The 19,739-nt window shown below is 56.4% G+C and overlaps 1 protein-coding gene across 1 annotated transcript in view; it reads right to left on the minus strand.

The window, feature by feature from the left end:
* Positions 1-3,793: 3,793 nt before the first annotated feature.
* Positions 3,794-19,739, minus strand: part of SH3TC1 (SH3 domain and tetratricopeptide repeats 1) — a 45,453-nt gene continuing 29,507 nt past the window's right edge. Inside the window, exons 11-18 of the mRNA XM_025386336.1 lie at positions 19,404-19,426; positions 16,606-18,270; positions 12,895-13,075; positions 11,520-11,670; positions 7,959-8,081; positions 7,004-7,154; positions 5,728-5,924; positions 3,794-4,186 (exon numbers count right to left, since the gene is read on the minus strand). Coding sequence (XP_025242121.1) covers positions 3,929-4,186; positions 5,728-5,924; positions 7,004-7,154; positions 7,959-8,081; positions 11,520-11,670; positions 12,895-13,075; positions 16,606-18,270; positions 19,404-19,426 — 2,749 coding nt within the window. The 3' untranslated portion in view covers positions 3,794-3,928. The remainder of the gene's footprint in view (positions 4,187-5,727; positions 5,925-7,003; positions 7,155-7,958; positions 8,082-11,519; positions 11,671-12,894; positions 13,076-16,605; positions 18,271-19,403; positions 19,427-19,739) is intronic.

The following is a 19,739-nucleotide window of genomic DNA, read 5'->3' on the forward strand; positions in this document are numbered from 1 at the left end:
TTAATCCCATTACCGTGGAAGGTGTACAGACCCCTGTGATGTAGTTCCTACTGCACAGGGGAAAGAGAAGAATATTGCTCTCAATATCGCAGGGGTGTAACCACCCTGCCCCCCGTATATTGTTCCTAATATGCAGCAGGGGGGAGGCTGATAGTACTCCCAATATCCCAGAAGGCGCACACACACCTGTGATATAGTTCCTAATATCCAGCGGGAAAGAGGCTGATTTTACTTTTGATATCGCAGTGGGTGTACACCGTCCCCAACCCCGGGGTATCGTTCCTAATATCCAGGCGGGAAGAAGATGACATGGCCGACAATATCGAAGGGGGTGGACACCTCTTCAGTGACATGGTTCCTCTTATCCAGGGGGTGAGTGGATGATATTACTCCCAATAAAGTAGGAACCGCACAGCCACCCTGGGATTTTGTCCTTAATAACCACAGGGGAGAGGAGATATTACTACCAATATTGCAAGGGGTGTACACCCCTCCTGTGATATTGCTTCTTATATCCAAGAAAGGAGAAGATGGTATTACTACCAATATTGAAGAGATGTATAACCCCCATGGGATATTGTTCTAAAGATACAGGTTCAAAGAGGTTGAGATTCCATCCAATATAAGAAGGGGTGTACACCCCGCCTGTGATACAAATCGTAAAACCTAGAAAAAGAGAGAATGACATTGCTTCCAAAAACACACGGGGTGTACCCCCACCCTGTGATATTGTTCCTGTCATCTAAAGGAAGAAATGACGATGCTACTCCCACAGCCGGAGAAGGTGCACACCCCCCTGTGATATTGTTCCTCGTAACTTGTGGGGGAGAGCATATTACTTCCAGTGTGACAGTGGCTTGACACCCAGCCTGTGACATTGGTTCTCCACACCAACTCTGTGCCCGTCGTTTCCCATGCGTTCTCTCCACACTGTTGGAACCTCGGGGGAGGCTTTGTCTTGGGTACAGATGAAGAGATGAAGGGTCTGAGAGGTTAAGCAAGTTTGTTACTGGAAAGGGGTCCCGATCCAGACCCCAAGAAAGGTTTCTTGGATCTCACAGAAGAAAGAATTCGGGGCGAGTCCATAAAGTGAAATCAAGTTTATTAGGAAAGAAAAGGAATATCAGAATGCTTGCTCTGGCCGGGCGCAGTGGCTCACTCCTGTAATCCCATAATTTTGGGATGCCGAGGCAGGTGGATCACCTGAGGTGAGAAGTTCGAGACCAGCCTGGTCCAACATGGGAAAACCCTGTCTCCACTAAAATACAAAAAATTAGCTGGGCGTGGTGGCAGGTGCCTGTAATCCCAGCTACGAGGAAGGCTGAGGCAGGAGAATCGCTTGAACCCTGGAGGCGGTAGAGTGCCCCAAAGGCTGCTGGTTGCCCATTTTCATGGTTATTTCTTGATCATATGCTAAACAAGCGTTGGACTGTTCATGAGTGTTTCAGGAAAGGGGTGGGCAATTCCCAGAACTGAGCGTTTCTGCCCTCCCTTCTGAGACCATGTAGGGAACCTCCAGATGCTGCCACGGCATCTGTAAACTGTCGTGGCGCTGGTGGGAGTGTCTTTTAGCAGCTAATGCATTATAATTAGCACATAATGAGCCATGAGGACAATCAGAGGTCACTCTCATGGCCATCTTGGGTTTGGTGGGCTTTGGCCGGCTTCTTTACTGCAATCTGCTTTAGCGGCAAGGTCTTTACGACCTGTATCTTGCGCCGACCTCCTATCTCATCCTGTGACTAAGAATGCCTAGCACCCTGGGAACGCGGCCCAGCAGGTCTCAGCCTCCCTTTACCCAGCCCCCATTCAAGATGGAGTCGCTGTGGTTCACGTGCCTCTGACAAGCTGGCCTGGGTTGAGCGTTCCCTAGTGTGTGGTTGTTGGAGCTGTTCCTAGGAGTAAGAAGTATTGTCAGTAGGAAACAGGCCTCTGTTAGCCCTGGGGCTGGCACTCTGCCCCAGTATGTCGGCCTCATGTTAGTGGTGACCAAACTGGGGCTCAGAGACATCAACTCCGTCACCCCGAACCCCCAGACTGTGCATGGTGGGCTGGGGTTTGAATGTGGGGCTTGAAGACCCATCATCTCCTCTGGTCCCCCAGTCTCTGCTGCTCAAGAGGAACAGGATCCCAGGATCCAGGCCCCTCATGGCACCAGCCAGGGTGGGTGGAGATGGGAAGGCACAGTTTCAAAGCCCCCCAGACTCTGAGGCAGGTCGGGGCCAAGAGCAACCCAGACCTGCGGCCCCCACCCCGAGAAGAATGGCTGCAGGCCCGACCCAGCGGGCAGGAGGTCCGTGTCCTCAGCAAACGTGACGGTGCTTCCCGCTGCTCCAGCCAGGCCGAGCCGTCTTCATGTTTCCAATCATGCAGCCTCCAATTCCCAAGCCCAACCCCAACCCATAGAGACAGCGATCTGGGGTCCACCTGAGGTTTGTCAGCAGCTCTGACCCGCTGCTTCCCGCCAGCCCCGCCGCCGGTGCTGGAAAGCTCTCTGCTGCCCACTGGTGGGGAGGCTCGGGGCAGGGCTCTGGCTGCAAGCGTGGGGCTCCCCTGTGGCGCTCCCAGAACCTCCCGGCTCTGTCACCTCTGCTGGGTGGAAAACCAACCCAGGACTGAAGCAGCAGATGGGTGCCTGATTCCTTCTCAGAGCTCCGCCCACTGGCAAGTGTCCTCTGGGCCTCAGTTTCCCCTTCCATCAAACGAGGGGCTGGGGGGATACCAAGGAGGGGTAACGGCTTAGTGAGGATGGGAGGTTTCTTCTGGGGAGATGAAAACATTTTGAAACTAGATGGCGTGAGTGGTTGCACAGGACTGTGAATGCACAAATGCCACCACATGATTCGCGTTGAAATAGGTAATTGCATGCGAGGTGAATGTCACCTCATTTAAAGTGTTTAAAAGAGGGGCCTGGGAGAGTGCAGTGTATGTGAGAATCACATGGGACACCCACAGTCTCTGAACCTCGGTTTCCTTGCCGTAAACTGGCAAAGAGACCGTGTGAGCCGTGTTCCCTGGGGCCAAGAGATTCCAAGAAGGAAAACCTGGGACTCCTGGGACTGGGATGAGGGCCGGGGGCCGGAAGGGGAGGGGTATGTGGGGACGGCTGGGGGGCAGCCCAGATAAGACTTTCAACACTGGGCAGCAGCGTCGACACAGGCGGTCTGTGTACATCCCTGCATCTCACTTCCCAGAGGGCTGACCAGTGGCCAGAGGTGGGACTGGCCAGGCTCGGCCCAGCCAAGTCTGAGAGCAGAGGACACTGAGTGAGGGATCCTCGGGGCCACCCTCACTGGCCTGTGGCTCTCCTGACACCACAAGAGAGGTCCAGGAGCTGACCTTGGGTCCTAATGGGGACACCTTCCTGGCAGCAGGCTGGCAGGGTGGTGTGGTGGTCAGTGTACTGGGCTCTGCGTCTCTGCCCCTACCTGCTGTGTGACGGTGGGCCAGACACCTAACCTCTCTGTGCCTCTACTTCTTCAATGGCGAACAGGGGCACTAGCAGCCCCCACATCCGGGCACAGTGGCCTGAAGATTAAAGGCAAGGGTGGCACAAGAGCTACAGCAAAAGCTCTGAGCAGGGAGCTGCCCAGGGAGTTCCACCACCATCTCCCCTCTGGCCGCCAAGGAAACCGAGGCTCATGGTGACCTGGCCCAGGTCTGTTGGACTCAGGGTCCTTCTCATCCCCAAGATCAGAGGGCTGCCACCAGGGAAGGAGCTGGCCCCTAGACACACCCCAGAAGCACACCAGGGAAGGATGCGCTGGGGACTTCGGTATGTTATTGCAAAAAAAAAAAAAAAAAAAATTTATTGCTATTTGAACCCTGCTTTCATGCCTCCATTTCCCAGAAAATGAGCCACGGGAGACACCAGGAGAGGCAGGAGACCATCCTCCTTGCACAAAACCCACTCCCTCGGATGCTGTCCTCAGCGAGGGTGGCTGGGGGCCAACCAGGGGGCCCACCCGCAGAGTGGCAGAGGAGGCAGGTTGACCCTGCGGACGTTGAGCTCTGTGGCGAAGGTCCTGGCCTTCTGGTAGAAGAAGAGCGACTTCTCGCGGTCCAGGAGGAAGTTGTGGTAGATGGTGGCCAGCCGCGTGTAGATCTTCAGCTGTGCTTTCTTGTTTCCCAGGTCCACGGCGGCTGCCAGTGCCAGCTGGTAGTACCCAGCTGCATCGAACGGGTCCTGAAGGGGACAGGCCATGCTCAGCAAAAGGGGGACTCGGAGCCTGTCTTCCCAGAGGCCATTCCTGTCTCCAGGTCATTCCACATGTCCAGCCAATGCTGGCTCACCCCATGAGCCCCGAAGCCTGTGACACTGCTGTGGTCTCGGCTGCAGGAGGTAGGGATGACCCTGACACCCCTGGAAGCCTTCCTGTCCCTACACCCCACTCACCCCAAGCCTCCTGCCCCAGTCCCACCCTCTCTGCAGGCAGTNCCTGTGGGAAGCTGGCCTGCGCTGACAGCATAGTCACGATGAGGCCCAGAGGGCTGTGCAGGGGAAGGCGGTGAAGGAGGCCTCTGCCCCTCGACCCCAACCGTGGACTTTGGCCTCTCAGGTACTACCTGGCCCTTTCCTTGCTCCTGGGCAGGCGGAGTGGGCGGCAGGCTTGACCAAGAGAGATAAAGGCCTCTTCTGGGAGGCCCGTCCCCTGGGTCCCAGGCGAGCCCCTGAGCGGTGAGCAGCGTCCCTCTGGGCCTGACACCTGGCACCTCCCTGTCTGGCTGGGACTTGGGAGGCCACAGGGACTGCTTCTGACCACCAGGTGTCGCCAGCACTGGGCAGGGGCCTCCCGGGCAGCCCCAAGCCTGCGGTGGGGGATACGGGGCGGGGTTTTAGGGCTGCCCCAGCTCCTCATGTTGTTCTAAGGCCCCCAAGATCTCGGTCCCTGGACTGGAGCGCCCTGGCCCCTCAGCCTCTAAGGAGCACTGACGCGGTGCTGGTGCGATGCTGAGGAGGGGCGGGTGCCTGCTGGGCAGAGGGGTGGAGACACCCCAGGTCCGAGTCTGCCAGTCCCAGCTCTCCACCCCTGCAGGGCTGGGGGCAGAGGGAGCACAGGTCCCAGCACCTCCCCTCGAGACAGACCCGACCCAGCAAGGCCTCAGCCCGGCTGGCTGGGGCCCGGCCCCACTGCACCTGCCCTGAGCTGGGGTTTCCGTCTGTGAAGCAGATGGTAAGACACCGGCCCCACCCCACCCTTCCTGGGTGATGTGAAGATTCAAGGTGTCTCGGGACTCCAGGAAGGAGTTGCTCAGTGCGGGCTGGCACCCTGGGCAGGCTTCCTAGAGGAGGCGCCGGGATTTGGGTTGGATCTGGCAACGTGGATTCAATATGAGGATGATGCCGTTCTCAGAAATGTCCTTCTCCCCACCCTGTTTTCTTTGTTAAATGCAACTTGACACTTGACTGTCAAGACTCAGCTTTGGTGTCACCTCCTCCAGGAGGGCCCCCCTGACTACAATCCCCCTTCTTTACCCAGAGGCCACCATTGCCCGCTCATGTGTCAGCCTCCCTGGCTGAGACTGAGTTCTTGAGGGTGGGGCCTGGCCAGATTGGGAGCTGGGTTGTATGTGCGAACCTTGCCGGCTCCTCCAGCTGGGTGCAGAGCTCCAGGGAGGCCACTGGGCCATTCCTAAGGAAGGCTGGAACCCAGGCCTCTGGGGTCTGGGTGGAGATCCCACTCCAAGGGGCCGGGAACACCCCAAGCCCTGCCCCTCCCCACCCACCTTCAGGTCGTAGAAGATGATGTCACCGAGCACCAGGTACACCTTCACGTAGTAGAGGGTCTCCTCATCGAACTCCAGCGGCGAGTTGCAGAGCGACAGGGCCTTGAGGTAGAAGTGCTCCGCCAGCTCACCGTGGCCCAGTCGGTGGTGCAGGGCAGCCAGCCGGTGGTAGGCCACGCGCTCGTTCAGCCGGTCCCCTGGGGTGCAGGCCAAAGGGGCAGGTGTGAAGACGTGGCTCCCTGGGGCAGGCAGGGCACAGGCCCCTCAGGAGCAGGTAGGCAGACCCCGGGCAACACCTGGCTTGCCTCCGGGCACCTGCAGTCACCTGGGCAGCTCTGGCCAGTCCCTTGCGGGTTCCCAGACTCACTTTCCCATCTGCAAAGCAGAACTAATAAGACCTGCCCCCGTCTTCTGTGAGGCTTTGGCAAAGTCGGACTTGGATGGCCCAGCTCTGTGCCTACACATAGCCACCTGCCTTTGTTCACTGGTTTTAACCAGGGGAGCCCAAAAGCCATGCAGTCCAGGTGCTCCCGGGCACCAGGGCTCCAGGCAACCCACAGACATGACATCCGACTCCTCCTGGGTGTGTCATGATCAGAGCCCCCTACCTTGGGGAGTCACTGCGTGCCTGAGCTCCAGGTCCCCCCACAGATGCGCAAACCCACCCAGGCTGTCTCCGATGTCCTCCCCTTTTCAGGGCGAGTGCCGTGGAGCCTGCATTCGATGCATTGCCATACAGCTGCACACCTACTGCGTACTGGACCCCGGGCCACAAGGCGCTGGGGCATGCAGTCTGCCCAGGGCTCCCTGTCTCTGGAGGAGGACAGACGACCCTGGCACAGCACCAGGGGATGCCCGGCCTTCAGGGGCAGGCTGCTGGAAGGGGAACTGGGATTTCATCAGCCAGAGAGCCGTGTGGTTGATGAGGGTGGGAAGGGCACAAGAGAAAGGGAATGTGCCACTCAGTCTGGTATATACAGGGACCAACGAGATGCCTGGCATGTCTCGAAGACAGAGGGCTCACTGGGCGGCCCTTGTGGTCAGCAGCGGGAAGAGGCAGAGGAAGCAGAGCTCAGCCAGGCAGGGAGCTCTCCACTGTGTGAGAGTCCTTGGGCTGTGCCCCACGGCCGGACGGGGAAGCCAGCTGGGCAGATCTGCCTGCCTGGACAGGAGACCAGGAAAATCTCGCAGCTGTTTCAGCTCCTGCCCTGCAGACCTGGAGGCTGGGCTCTGGCAAAGTGTGGGTCCTGGCAGGGCAGGGGCTCAGGGGACTTACCCAGAGTGATGCTGAGTGCTAGGGCCATGTGGGCAAACTCCAAGCCCTCCTGGGGCTCCTCCAGCGTGGCCAGCAGTGCCACCAGCTTGTTGCACAGCCGCAGCTCCGCCTTGCGGTTGCCCGTAGTCACTGCCAGGGGCAGGGCCCGGTCCTACCACACAGGCAGGTGGGGTCAGGCTTCCCGCAGCACCCACCTTGCCCAGTACCCTCCTCAGAGCTCGAACATGTGCTTGGAGCTTCCCACGCCCCAGCTACCCCTGAACCTCGACACAGCTCTGTGCTCTGGGATAACGCACGGTTCAGACACCCAAGTTGGGGGCTGAAGAGTCACCTGAAGCCCATCCAGCTACACCCGGCAGCCTCAGACCAGCCTCTCCCACCTGGGCACCGGGGGTCTGACGGGGGAGCCAGCACTCCTCTCTGCTCTAAAAACACCGCATTTATCTGTGCCCAGGGCTGAGCCACACTGTGAGCTCAAAGGGAGAAGCCGTCCCCGCTTTGGGGTGCAGGCAGACCTGGGCCCTGGCCCTGGGCCTCACACTGACATGCTGTGTGTCCTTTCACATGTCCCTGTGCCTCTCTGAGCCTCAGTCTCCTCATCTGGAAGATAAGGACAGGACTTCCCACTCATGGTTGCTTGAGATCATCAGGTACAAGGGTAGAGCCACTGTCATGTCCAGGCCCCGAGCGTTTGTCCCGGGCAGGGGGCACGGTCAATATCATTCCCGGTGAGACCACCAGGCAAGGGTAGAGCCATTGCCATGTCCAGGCCCCAAGCGTTTGTCCCGGGCAGGAGGCACGGTCAATATCATTCCCGGTGAGACCACTGGGAAACTAAGCATGGGCATGGGTGGCCCTGCCTCCAGGTGGGAGGCCTCTGCCCTGCCACACCTGTGCCTCAGCCCTCCAGGTGCCCCCCTGAGGCCCACCCACATCAGCCCACAGGCCAGCTCACCCGGTAGAAGGACACGGCTTTCTCCCGCTCCCAGGCCCCATTGAAGAAGATGTCTCCAGCTGCCTCAAACAGCTCCAGCCCCAGGTTGGGGTCGCCTGTGTACAGGGCCACATTCTGTGCCACCTGAAAGGAGGCAGAAGTTCCCTCAAGACCCACACCTGGCGAGGTGGGCACACCCACCCTCACCAGCCTCCTTCCTCTCACACACTGCAGGTACACCTGAGCATGTTTCAGATCCTGTGCATTAGGGCTGCCCCCACCACTGGCATGAGGACAATGAACTGATGCACCTGAGTGCCAGGAGGTGACTGAGCAGCTGCAGCCCAGAAGCCTTACACCTGTGAATCCTACCACCAGGGCTAGCCCTAGCCCACTCCCCCTGCACTCAAACCAGTCTCCGTGGTCCCCAGATTGCTGGGAGCCCATCCCCTGGCTCCTTTCTGCGTTGCCACATCCCTGCCACAGCTCAGGGCTGCACATCAATAGTGTTTGTGGGTGGGCCTGGTCCCCTCTTGGCCATGAGCTCTTGATCCCTCTCCTCAGCTCAAGGAGGTATACAGCAGGTGCTCAATAATGAAAGCTTCACCAGGCTCGTGGGCTTCACAATTTGTTCCAGGTCACACTGTGTTTGGGAAAGCCTCTGGAAACAGCCGCTATGATAGATGCATTTTGTAAGCAGAAGTGTCACGTATCACTTTGAGCAAGTTCTTCTGTGTGTTAACTGAGTGGCCACATTATTTGAGCATGTGCTGTATACCAGCAGGTGCTGGGCACTGTGAGGGGCCACGCCTCTGCCCTCAGGGAGAAGATGCTGGCCACTGGGGGAGGATATGAGGGAACCAGTTGGAGGGAGGGAAAAGGCATACAACAGGTGCTCAGCAGTGGCTCAGGAATGAGTGGATGGATGGATGAATGGATGAGCAGAAGTATAGACACACGGATGGATGGATGGGTGTGTGGATAGATGGATGCTTGGATGGATGGATGGATGGATGGACGGACAGACGAATGGGTGGACAGATGAATGGATGGATGGGTGGATGGATGGATGGATGGGTGGATGGATGGGTGGGTGGGTGGTTGGAATGATGTGTGTGTGTATGTATGTATGGGTGGGTAGATAATGTATGGATGGGTGGAGGGTAGATGATGTATGTACATATGGATGGATAGATGGGTGGATAGACAAATGTATGGATAAACAAATGGACAGATAGATGAATGGAGGGATGGATTAATAGGTAGATTGGTGGGTAGATGGATGAAGGATGGATGAACAGGTGAATGGATGGATGGGTGAAAGGATGGATGACAGAAGGATGGAGGATGGAAGGATGGATGGATGGATGAATGGATGATGGAAGGATGAACAGGTGAATGGATGGATGATGGAAGGATGGATGGATGAATGGATAAATGGATGGATGGATGGAAGGATGAACAGGTGAATGGATGGATCATGGAAGGATGAATGGATGGATAGATGGATGAACAGGTGAATGGATTGACAGACGGGTGAATGGATGGATGATAAAAGGATGGATGAGTGATGGAAGGATGAATGGACAGATGGATGGATGATGGATGGATGCAAGGATGAACAGATGAATGGATGGATGATGGAAGGATGGATGGATGATGGAAGGATGGATGGATGAATGGATAAATGAATAGGTGGATGAATGATGGGTGGATGGAAGGATGAACAGGAGGTGAGTGAATGGATGATGGAAGGATGGATGGATGATGGATGGATGGATATATGGATGAATGGATGGATGAATGATGGATGGATGGAAGATGGAAGGACGGACGGATGATGGATAGATGGATGAATGGTAAATGGATGGATGATGGATGGATGGAAGGATGAACAGGTGAATGGATGGTTGATGGAAGAATGAATGGACAGATGGATGAACAAACAGGTGAATGGATGGATAGACAGGTGAATGGATGGATGATAAAAGGATGGATGAATGATGGATGGATGAATGGACAGATGGATGGATGGATGGAAGGATGAACAGATGGATGGATGGATGATGGATGGAAGGATGGATGGATGGATGAATGATGGATAGATGGAAGGATGGAAGGTGAGTGGATGGATGATGGAAGGATGGATGGATGATGGAAGGATGGATGGATGATGGATGGATATATGGATGAATGGATAAATGCATGGATGGATGAATGATGGATGGATGGAAGGATGAACAGGTGAATGGATGGATGATGGAAGGATGGATGGATTGATGAATGAGTAGATAGATGGATGAATGATGGATGGATGGAAGGATGAACAGGAGGTGAATGGATGGATGATGGAAGGATGGATGGATGGATATATGGATGGATGGATATATGGATGGATGGATAAATGGATGGAAGGATGAACAGGTAAATGGATGGATGATGGAAGGATGGATGGATGGATGGACAGACGAACAGATGGATGGATGGTGGGTGAATGGATGAATAAGAATGGATGAATGATGGATGGATGGATGGATGGATGGATGGAAGGAGGAACAGGTGAATGGATGGATGATAGAAGGATGGATAGATGATGGATGGATGGAAGGATGAGCAAGCGAGTGGATGGATGATGGAAGGATGGATGGATGATGAATGGATGGATGATGGAAGGATGGAATAATGAACAGGTGAATGGATGGATGATGGAAGGATGGATGGAAGAATGGATGGAGGGATAGATGAACAGGTGAATGGATGGATGGACGGGTGAATGGATGGATGATAAAAGGATGGATGATGGACGAATGGATGGATGATGGACGAATGGATGGATGAATGGACAGGTGAATAGATGACGGATTGATGGAAGATGGCTGGATGGATAAAGGATGAACAGTTGAATGGATGGATAATGGAAAGATGAATGGAAGGATGGATTGATGGATGGACGAACAGGTGGATGGATGGACGAACAGATGAATAGATGAATGATGGATGGATGGATGGATGGATGGATGATGGATGGATGGATAGAAGGAAGAACTGTTGGATGGGTGGACGGACGAACAGGTGAATGGATGGACGAACAGGTGAATGGATGGATGGACAGGTGACTGGATGGATGATAAAAAGATGGATGGATGATGGATGGATGGATGGAGGGATGAATGATGTATGGAAGGATGATGGATGGATGGATGGATGGAAAGACGAACAGGTGAGTGGATGGACGATGGAAGGATGGATGGATGGATGGATGGACGGATGGGTGATGGAGAGATGGATGGAAGGACCCACAGGTGAATGGGTAGATGATGGGAGAATGAATGGATGGATGGATGGATGGATGATGGATGGATGGATGGAAGGATGAACAGGTAAACAGATAGGTGATGGAAGGATGAATGGATGGGTGGATAGACAGTTGAATGGATGGATAGACGAGTGAATAGATGGATGAATGGGCAGATGGATGGATGGAAGGATGAACAGGTAAATAGATGATGGAAGGATGAATGGATGGATGGATGGACAGAGAGTGAACAGCACAGGGGCCCTCCTGCATCCCTTGCCACTCACCTGGATGTACAGGTCCACCAGCTCGCTCTGCCGCAGGATGTAATAGATCTTCCCTGCTTGCAGCCAGGCATGCGCCTCCTTCTCTTTCTTCTGGAGGTCAATGAAAATCCCCAGACTTCGTTTGGTGTAGTCCAGAGCAGATTTGTAGGCCCTGGAATCAGACACAGGTGTCAGAACAAGGGCTCTCATCCTCCTGGAACCAGTCTGCCTCCTCCTGGGTCTGGTGACAGATGAATCTGGAATGTGGGGACTGGGAACGACTGTCTTGTGTGTGCAGTGTTCTGCCCTTCCCAGGCTGCTGGGAGGGCCAGGGTGAACACACACGGTGTGGAAAAGATGAAGGACATCCTTCTGAGGGAATCGAGCGTCATGCTGCCCTGTGGCAGGAGGAGTGTGCTAGTCCATCTCCCCTGCCTCCCAGACATGGCCTGTGTCTTCTCCAGACACACCAGGAGCCGTTAGTGTTCAGAGGCTATCTGGGCCGATGGTTCTCAAGGTGTGCAGGCATCACAGTCACCCGGAGGCCTGTCCGTATAGCTTGCTGGCCCTGCCCCCAGAGCTTCCGGCTCCACAGGCCTGGGGCAGGCCCTAGAACTCCCACTCGGCACAAGCTCCTAGGTGACATGGATGCTGCTCTGCTGGTCCAGGGACCACACTTTGAGAAGCATGGCTCTAGCACACTGGCCCATTTTCCTTCTGTGAACCTGAGGCCAAGACTGGAGCCAGTCTCCCGGGTCCCCGTGGAATCTGGCTCCTTCCCTGCTCTCTCAGTAAGTCCGACACTCGAGGGGGTGTGACTGCAGCAATGTCACCGGGCTCTATGGGTGTGGTGGCCAGGGCCATGGTTACCCCACCAGGTCAGGATGCTCCAGGGAAGCCGAGTGGGCCACATATGGGACGTGAGACCTTGAAACCCTGCCCCAGGGAAGCAGGTGACACAACTGGCTGTCTTCTGTGGGAGAGAAGCCACAGGTGGCTGCTGTGGTCACATTTAAGGGGACAGGTGAAGGCCAGGAGTGAAAACTCGGGCAGGCAGAGGTCAGATGACAAAAGCCACCATAGTAGGAAGAACAGCCCAGAATGCACGTACTGCCTCTGCTGGGGTTGAGATGACCTTTGGGGAGGTGTGCAGGCAGGGATGGGAAGACGTGTCACCCAACAAGGGAGGCTCAAGCTGGGACTCACGGGCCATCAGCAGCCCTGGGACGACCCCAGGCCCACCAGCTCAAAGCATCTGATGCCAAGGAACCAAATGATCCCAGAGAGAGGGGCTGCTGGGGCCCTGGTCCAGCTTCCCTGTGCCCCCCTCCCTCCCTTGTCCCCCCCACCCCCTTTGCCCCCCTCCCCACCCCCCCACTGCAAAGCCAGCCCTCACCGCTCGGTGCCCAGGGACAGGTAGAGCTGACTGATGGTCTCCAGGAGCTGCCCCTCCAGCACCTTGTCGGCCACCTTGCGGGCCAGGGAGAGCTGGAGCTCGTGGTAGATGACACACTGGGCCTCGCTGGGCATGACAGCGCTGTAGAAGTAGCACAGCCGCTGGACGGCCCGCAGCTGGCCTGGGCAGAAGACAAAAAGGAAGACGTCAGCCTCCCAGCATTGAAGCAAGGCTGGCTGGGCTCGGAGGCCCCTGCGCCGTGCTTGCCTCTTTCACACCTCTGTGAGCCTGGGCCCCATAGGCAGGGAGCCTGAGCGCAGACCATGCACCCGTGCAAGGGCAGCTGCCGAGCACACTGTGACATGGGCACAGCTTGGTGCAGATGCTCATGGTAGAGCCCAGCCTTCTTTACAACCCCCAGGGCCGAGGTCCTGGCCAGGCTCGGCCCCTGCACCAGGTCATCTATTTCTGCTTCACAAAGCCCCTCTGGCCAGGACCAGGGCCGCCTTCAGCCTGAGCTGTGAGGCCAGGGGCACAAGTAGCCCCTGTCGCAGATGGAACCCTGAGAGAGCAAAGCCAAGCGTCATGTCTGCCACACCCGGCATCATGTTGGGGGAATGGGGTTCAAAGCCGGCCCCTGGCGTTCCCACACATGCTTCTCTCACGCAACCAGGCTCCCAAGCCACAGGCTCACTGGCCTCTCCCAAAGCCAGGGCGCTGGGAATGGTGGAAAGCTTCTGATTTTCTAGTGTCAGAAACATTCTGTAGATTAACACTGGAAACCAGGTACGCCGAATGGACATCTGTCACACACGTCACCCAACAACAGCTGAATACACAGTCCTCTCGAGCGCCCACGGGACATTCCCCATGACAGACCACATGCCAGGCCACAAAACGAGCCTCAGTGAATGGAGAAGGACTGAGACCAAAGCAGAGGTGTTCTTCAGCTGTACTGGCACGAAACTAGAAATCAACAGTGAAGCAAATGTGGGAAATTCAAAAATATGTGGAAATTACACATTCCTAAACAACAGTGAGTCAAAGAAGAGACCATCAGGGAAACTGAAAACTAATTTGAGAAGAATGCAAACAAATGCACAGCTCGGGCCAGCGCAGTGGCTCACGCCTGTCATCCCAGCATTGTAGGAGGCCGAGGCGGGAGGATCGCTTGAGTCCAGGAGTTTGAGACCAGCCTGGGAAACATGGTGAAACCCCGTCTCTATAAAAAATACAAAAATTAGCCGTGTGTGGTGGTGCATCTCTGTAATCCCAGCTACTCAGGAGGCTGGGGCATGAGAATGGCTTGAACCTGGGTAGGAGTTGCAGTGAGCCAAGATTGCACCACTGCACCCCAGACTGGGCAATAGAGCAAAACTTTGTCTTAAAAAAAAAAAAAAACAAAAAACAGCATATCAAAAATTCCAAGATGCAGCTAAGGCAGTGCTGAAAGGGAAATTTATAACTGTAAATGTCTACATTCAAAGAAAGAAGAAAAATCTCAAATCAAAAACCTAACCTTCCACGTTGAGAAACTAGAAAAAGAATGAACGAAACCCAAAGCGAACAAAAGGAAGAAAATAATAAACGTGAGAGTGGAAATGGGAAGTAAAAATACAGAGAATGGAAAAACAAAAGAGATAATCAGCAGAACCAAAAGTGGGATTTTTGAAAATAATAACAAAATTGACAAATCTTTCACCAGACTGACCAAGAAAAGGAAGACGGGACACAAATGACTAAAATCAGAGACTGAGCACCATGGCTCACGCCTGTCATCCCAGCACTTTGTGAGGCCGAGCTGGAAGGATTGCTGAGGCCAGCATTCAAGACCAGCCTGGCAGAACATGATGAGACTTCATCTCTAATATAAATAAATAAATAAAAAATTAAAAACTCAAGTTTCTAAAATCAGAAATGAAAGAGGAAACCTTATTGCCAACCTGACAGAAATAAAAAGATTCCATGAAAACACCACGAACAACTGTACACCAACAAATCAGACCATCTAGACACAACAGCCATACTCCTAGAAGGACACAAACTACCGAAAGTGACTCAAAAATGACCCCAAGTAAGCATGTGGGGTACCAGCCCCGCCCTCAGTCTCCTCGACTGTTCAGCACAGGGTGGGGAGACAGGGAAGCATGATCCCCGTTCCCTGGCCTGCATTTCCAAGTCTGAATCTCCCAGCACCCCACGGAGGGCCTCGTAGGAGGAGGTGCCACAGACTATTGTGCCAGGAGCCACCGGAGGCTGCAGTGGGGGCTGGGGCGCTGGGTTCCTGGAGGGTCTCCTTCCAGTCAGAATGCCAGAAGCCTGGGTCTGAACCCCCTACCCCTCCTTGGGCAGATGTGTGGGACCAGGGCCCCTTCACATGGTCCTTTCCAAAATCTTATCCCTCCTAGGGCCAGGAGTGGTGCCAGGCCTGTGCTGGGAAATGGGCAGATTTGGCCACAGCCCCTGGGGCTCTGGTCCAGGTCACAGGAGGCACCTCTGAGTGGTCTCACTACGCCATGACATCCATCCTGGGAGGATGGACAAAGCGCTGCAAGGCAGAGGGGACCCACAACAGTATCCCTTGTCTTGACCATTTCCCTGGACTCAACTTCCTCATCTATCCTCTGCGGCCTAGATTTCGGACAGCCCTGCCCACCTACTGTCCGTTCACTGCTCAGTCTGCAGTGACTGTTCTATAGCACTCCATGGCTCCCCAGTGCTCTTGGGGAAAAGGCCAAGCACAGCCTGAGGCCCCAGGCCCTGCTTAGCTCTCCAGAAGAGCTTCTCACCATCCAGCACCCAACCCACCCAGTCCCAACTCTGCACCTCCCTGCATAAGCCCTGCTCACTCCCCCCCGCTCACACCCCACTCATCTCCGCTCACTCCCGCTCACTCACCCCCATCACACCCCCACTCACTCACCACCACTCACACCCCACTCCTCCCCGCTCACTCACCCCCACTTGCTCACCCCTGGGCCTTCACACAGGCTACACCACCAGCCCCTCCACCACCACCAGCCCCTCACCCACCACCTATTACTTGACTAAATCCTCTCAACCCTCTGGTCCCAGACTAAAGAGGCTTCCCTAACCCGGGGCCAAGTGCTGCCCTGCCATCACGCCACTCACCCTTTTGTGGCTTCTCTGGCCTGAAGCTCACATTCCCACGCTCAGCCCCTGCCACCCGAGGACCCCACAAGCCCCATTTGTGGGTGGGGCCTGGCACACTCTGCACAACGAGCTGCTTTTGCATGAACTGCTCTGCGGCTTTGGGCAAGTGCCCGTCCTGTGTCCTCTGTGAAGTGGGATGACAGGTGCACAGGCTGCCGAGATACCAAGCAGATAACAGGGACACAAGAACTGGCGTTCAGGGCCTGGCTCGTGCAGGGGCCCCAAGTCCGAGCGCAGCAGAGCCTGCCTTGATCCCAGGGTTATGTCTAGGGATTCCCAGCATGCAGGACTTTCAGTGCTCAAGGCAGGATGGTCCCTGGGCAAACCGGGAAGAGCTGGCTGCCCCAGTAGGGCACAGAGGGCCTGGCCCTGCGTGGAAACCGCCTGTTTCCAGGGCTCTTGCCAACATCTGCTGTTGGCCACGACTCAGCACTTTCGATGGTGGAAAAACCACCACTTGTTTCTGAATCACAAACCCCAGGTGTGCCCTGACCCGAGTGGCCCCAGAAGGCGCACAGGAGGAACCGGGGCACTCACTCTCCACGTGGCCCATCTCCATGGCGACCAGAAGGGCCCACTCATAGTAGCCCTTGCCCTGCTGGGCCGGGCCCTGGCGGGTGCAGAGGTGGCCCAGCTGCAGGAGCACGTGGGTGAAGTCCCGGCCACACTCCCGACAGGGCAGCCTCGAGAACAGCCGCACGGCCTCCAGGAGGTAGTGCTGGGCCAGCCTGCTGGCACCCGCATGCAGGCACAGGGCCCCGAAGTTGGCCAGCACCACTGCCTGGTTCCTCTGCTGGCCCAGGTCCCGAGCCACCCGTAGGGCGCGGTAGTAGCCCTCGGCTGCCTGCCTCGTCCGGCCCGTCCTCTTCAGAGCCACGGCCACCATGTTGGCAATCACGCCCTCCTGGTCCTCGCTGGCCACCACTGCATCCTGGACAGACTGCAGGATGTCCAGGGCCACTGGGCTCTGTCCATGAAGCACGTGCAGCCAGGCCAGGGCCAACAGGCGGTCCACGATGGCACGGACTCCGGCAACAGCACTGGCTTCCACCGCCTGCGTCATGAAGGTGATGGCCGGGCCGTGGTAGCCATGGTGGCTATACAGCTGGGCCAGGCTGGCGTGGAGAAGGCTGCGCAGCGCCTGGCCTGCGCCCGGGGTTAGGGAGGCCAGCGCTCGCCTGAGGTAGTGGGAAGTCTGGGTGGGGAGGCCGTGGGGCTGGAGGGCGTTCTGGAGCACCAGGTTCACACTCCTCAGCGAGCCGGCCAGCGAGTCCTGTGTCCTCAATGAGGCCACCTTGACACAGCTCAGCACCAGGTGGGGCAGGCACTTGTGGCTGTAGATGTCAGCCAGGAGTAGGGAGCAGTCTGAAAGCCACGCAGCCTCTGGGGCTCCTGAGTCCCTGTGCAAAAGCAGCAGCCGCTCTAGAAAGGGCAGGGCCTCCTCGGGCTGCTTGAGGTGCACGTGGTGCCTGGCCAGCAGGAAGCAGGCCCGGGCCTCGGCCTGCAGGCTCTGGCCACCCACCGCCCACCGCAGCGCCAGCTGCAAGAGCTCCCCCTCTGCCTCGGTGCTGCAGATGTGGCCGGGCGTCCCCAGGAGCAGGGCCATGGCTTTGGGCACCACCTGTGTACACTTCTCCCGGTTCTTCTGCTTCCGGTAAATGCTGGCCAGGTTGGCGTACACAGCCACCACCAGGAACAGGTCCCCGAAGCTGCCTTCCAGGGCCCCCAGTGCTTCCTCAAAGTACACCCGGGCCTGGGACAGCTTGAGCCTCCTGCTGCACAGCCGCCCCAGGAGGAAGCAGAGCCTGGCCAGGGCCATGACGAGGCCAGCGTTCTTGGCCGCCCCTCGGGCCTGTGCCAGGCGCCCAGTCAGCTCCTCCTCGTCGCTAAAGCTGCAGAACACGCTGCTCAGCCATGGCAGCGCCACGTCGTACAGGCCACGGAAGCTGGCCTTGTACCCGGGGGCGTTCAGGAACAGCAGCAGTGAGCTCAGGGCCTCTGGGTCCTCCCAGTCGTCCTCAGCTTCCAAGCAGAAGGAGGGCTCCTCGGGGTCCTGCAAGCTCACGTTGCTGGATGCTGCACAGAGACCCCAGGACGCTGGCTCCTGGGGGCAGCCTGGGCAGGTCTTGCATTGTTCCAGAACATTCTTCACCTTCTGCAGGGTCTCCTGTGGCTCCGGGCCCAGGCAAGGTGGAGGTATTTCTGCAAGTCACAAAAACACCTAGACAGATTAGAGTCCAGCAGTGAGTCGTTGGTCCACTGGGGGCAGGGTCCCCGCATCCCCGCCCTCTGTGTCCCTGGCACAGCTTGCCATGAGCTCTTGAGAATTATGTGCAATGCAAACCCGGGGCCTGGAGCACGTAGGAACTCCAGCACTATGGGGACAGAGAGAACACGCAGGCCCGTGGCCCGACTCTCCTATGAAATCACCCTCCTGTCCTGCTTTGTCGCCCACCTGACAGCAGGGTTTTAGGAGACTATGTCAGCTCAGTGATCCCTCAGAGATGCCTTTCCCTTTAGAAAGAATCAAAGCCTTCTAACTGGACCCATGTATATACAGCACTACAACTACAAATGTAACTTTTGTCAGCATATCGGGCCCCCTGATGGGGTACAGGAATCCAGGAAATCCTCAACAGTCAATCAGAGCTACTGATGAGCTCAAAAGCTGCTATGTAAAATTGGTAAAGCCACCGACGGCACAGGACAGGGGTGTTGTACCCATGTACCCAGCTCCGTGCAGGGAAACGGACCATCCCTGCAGGAAGGATGGGAAAGCTTCCAGGCCCCTGTGGCCGCCTTCACCTTGGATGGTCTGAAAACCTGAAGCCCACAGTTCCTAAAGGGTTAACAAAGGCCAGGCTGCTCAAGCAGCCCGCTGGCACCTGCTGGCTTCGGTGGATTCCTAGCCAAAGCCCCCTCCCAGAGGTGAGCAAACAAGCGCATTTCCTGTTGGAAAACCTGGGATGAAAGGAGGCATTACTGGGAAGGAAAAAACCTAGATTGAAACAGACTCTGTCTCAAGCTCACATGTAAAAAATATTTTCAATACAAACTGTCTCCTTATTGGTCTGTAAAGCTTTGGAATTAAAAAAATAAATAAATATGATTTAGAGGCAAATGTCTGACTTGACTACACTAGATTAGCTAAGAGATCTCCCCCACCCGGCAGACGCACACAGCCCCTCCCAGCCACTACCCTGGCCTCCGGGGCAGCTGGAGAGCCACGTGCCTTTGCTCCCGGGACTTTGGCAGAGGGTGGAACCACCCCCTCCCTGAGGCAAACCTACAACAGCCTTCCCTTCCCCACTGGCTTCCCGGGCCTCCTCTGGGACCTTGTGCCTGCATCCCAAATGTACTGGGATGGATCCCATTCCCAGGGAACTTCCAAGGGCCCTTGGGGCGTCCACATCACCAGGCTGTCCACATGCAGACCCTGTGTGAGGGGAAGAGACAGAGCCATAGAGGGGAGAAGGGAGGGCCTCCCTGAATCAGCCCCTCAGGAAGGAGCAGACCCTTCAGGGACCTCAGTTGAGGCCCCTGCAACCTAAGGCTCTGAATTCTGCCACCCGCTGAGGGCAGTGTGGCCTCCCACCTCTGAGGCAGAGCACAGGGCGAGCTGCAGCTTCTCCAGGTCATGAGAAAGGAACCCACAGCTACATGTGGGCCCC

The sequence above is a fragment of the Theropithecus gelada genome, chromosome 5 (genome assembly GCF_003255815.1).
Source record: "Theropithecus gelada isolate Dixy chromosome 5, Tgel_1.0, whole genome shotgun sequence".
NCBI lineage: Eukaryota > Metazoa > Chordata > Mammalia > Primates > Cercopithecidae > Theropithecus > Theropithecus gelada.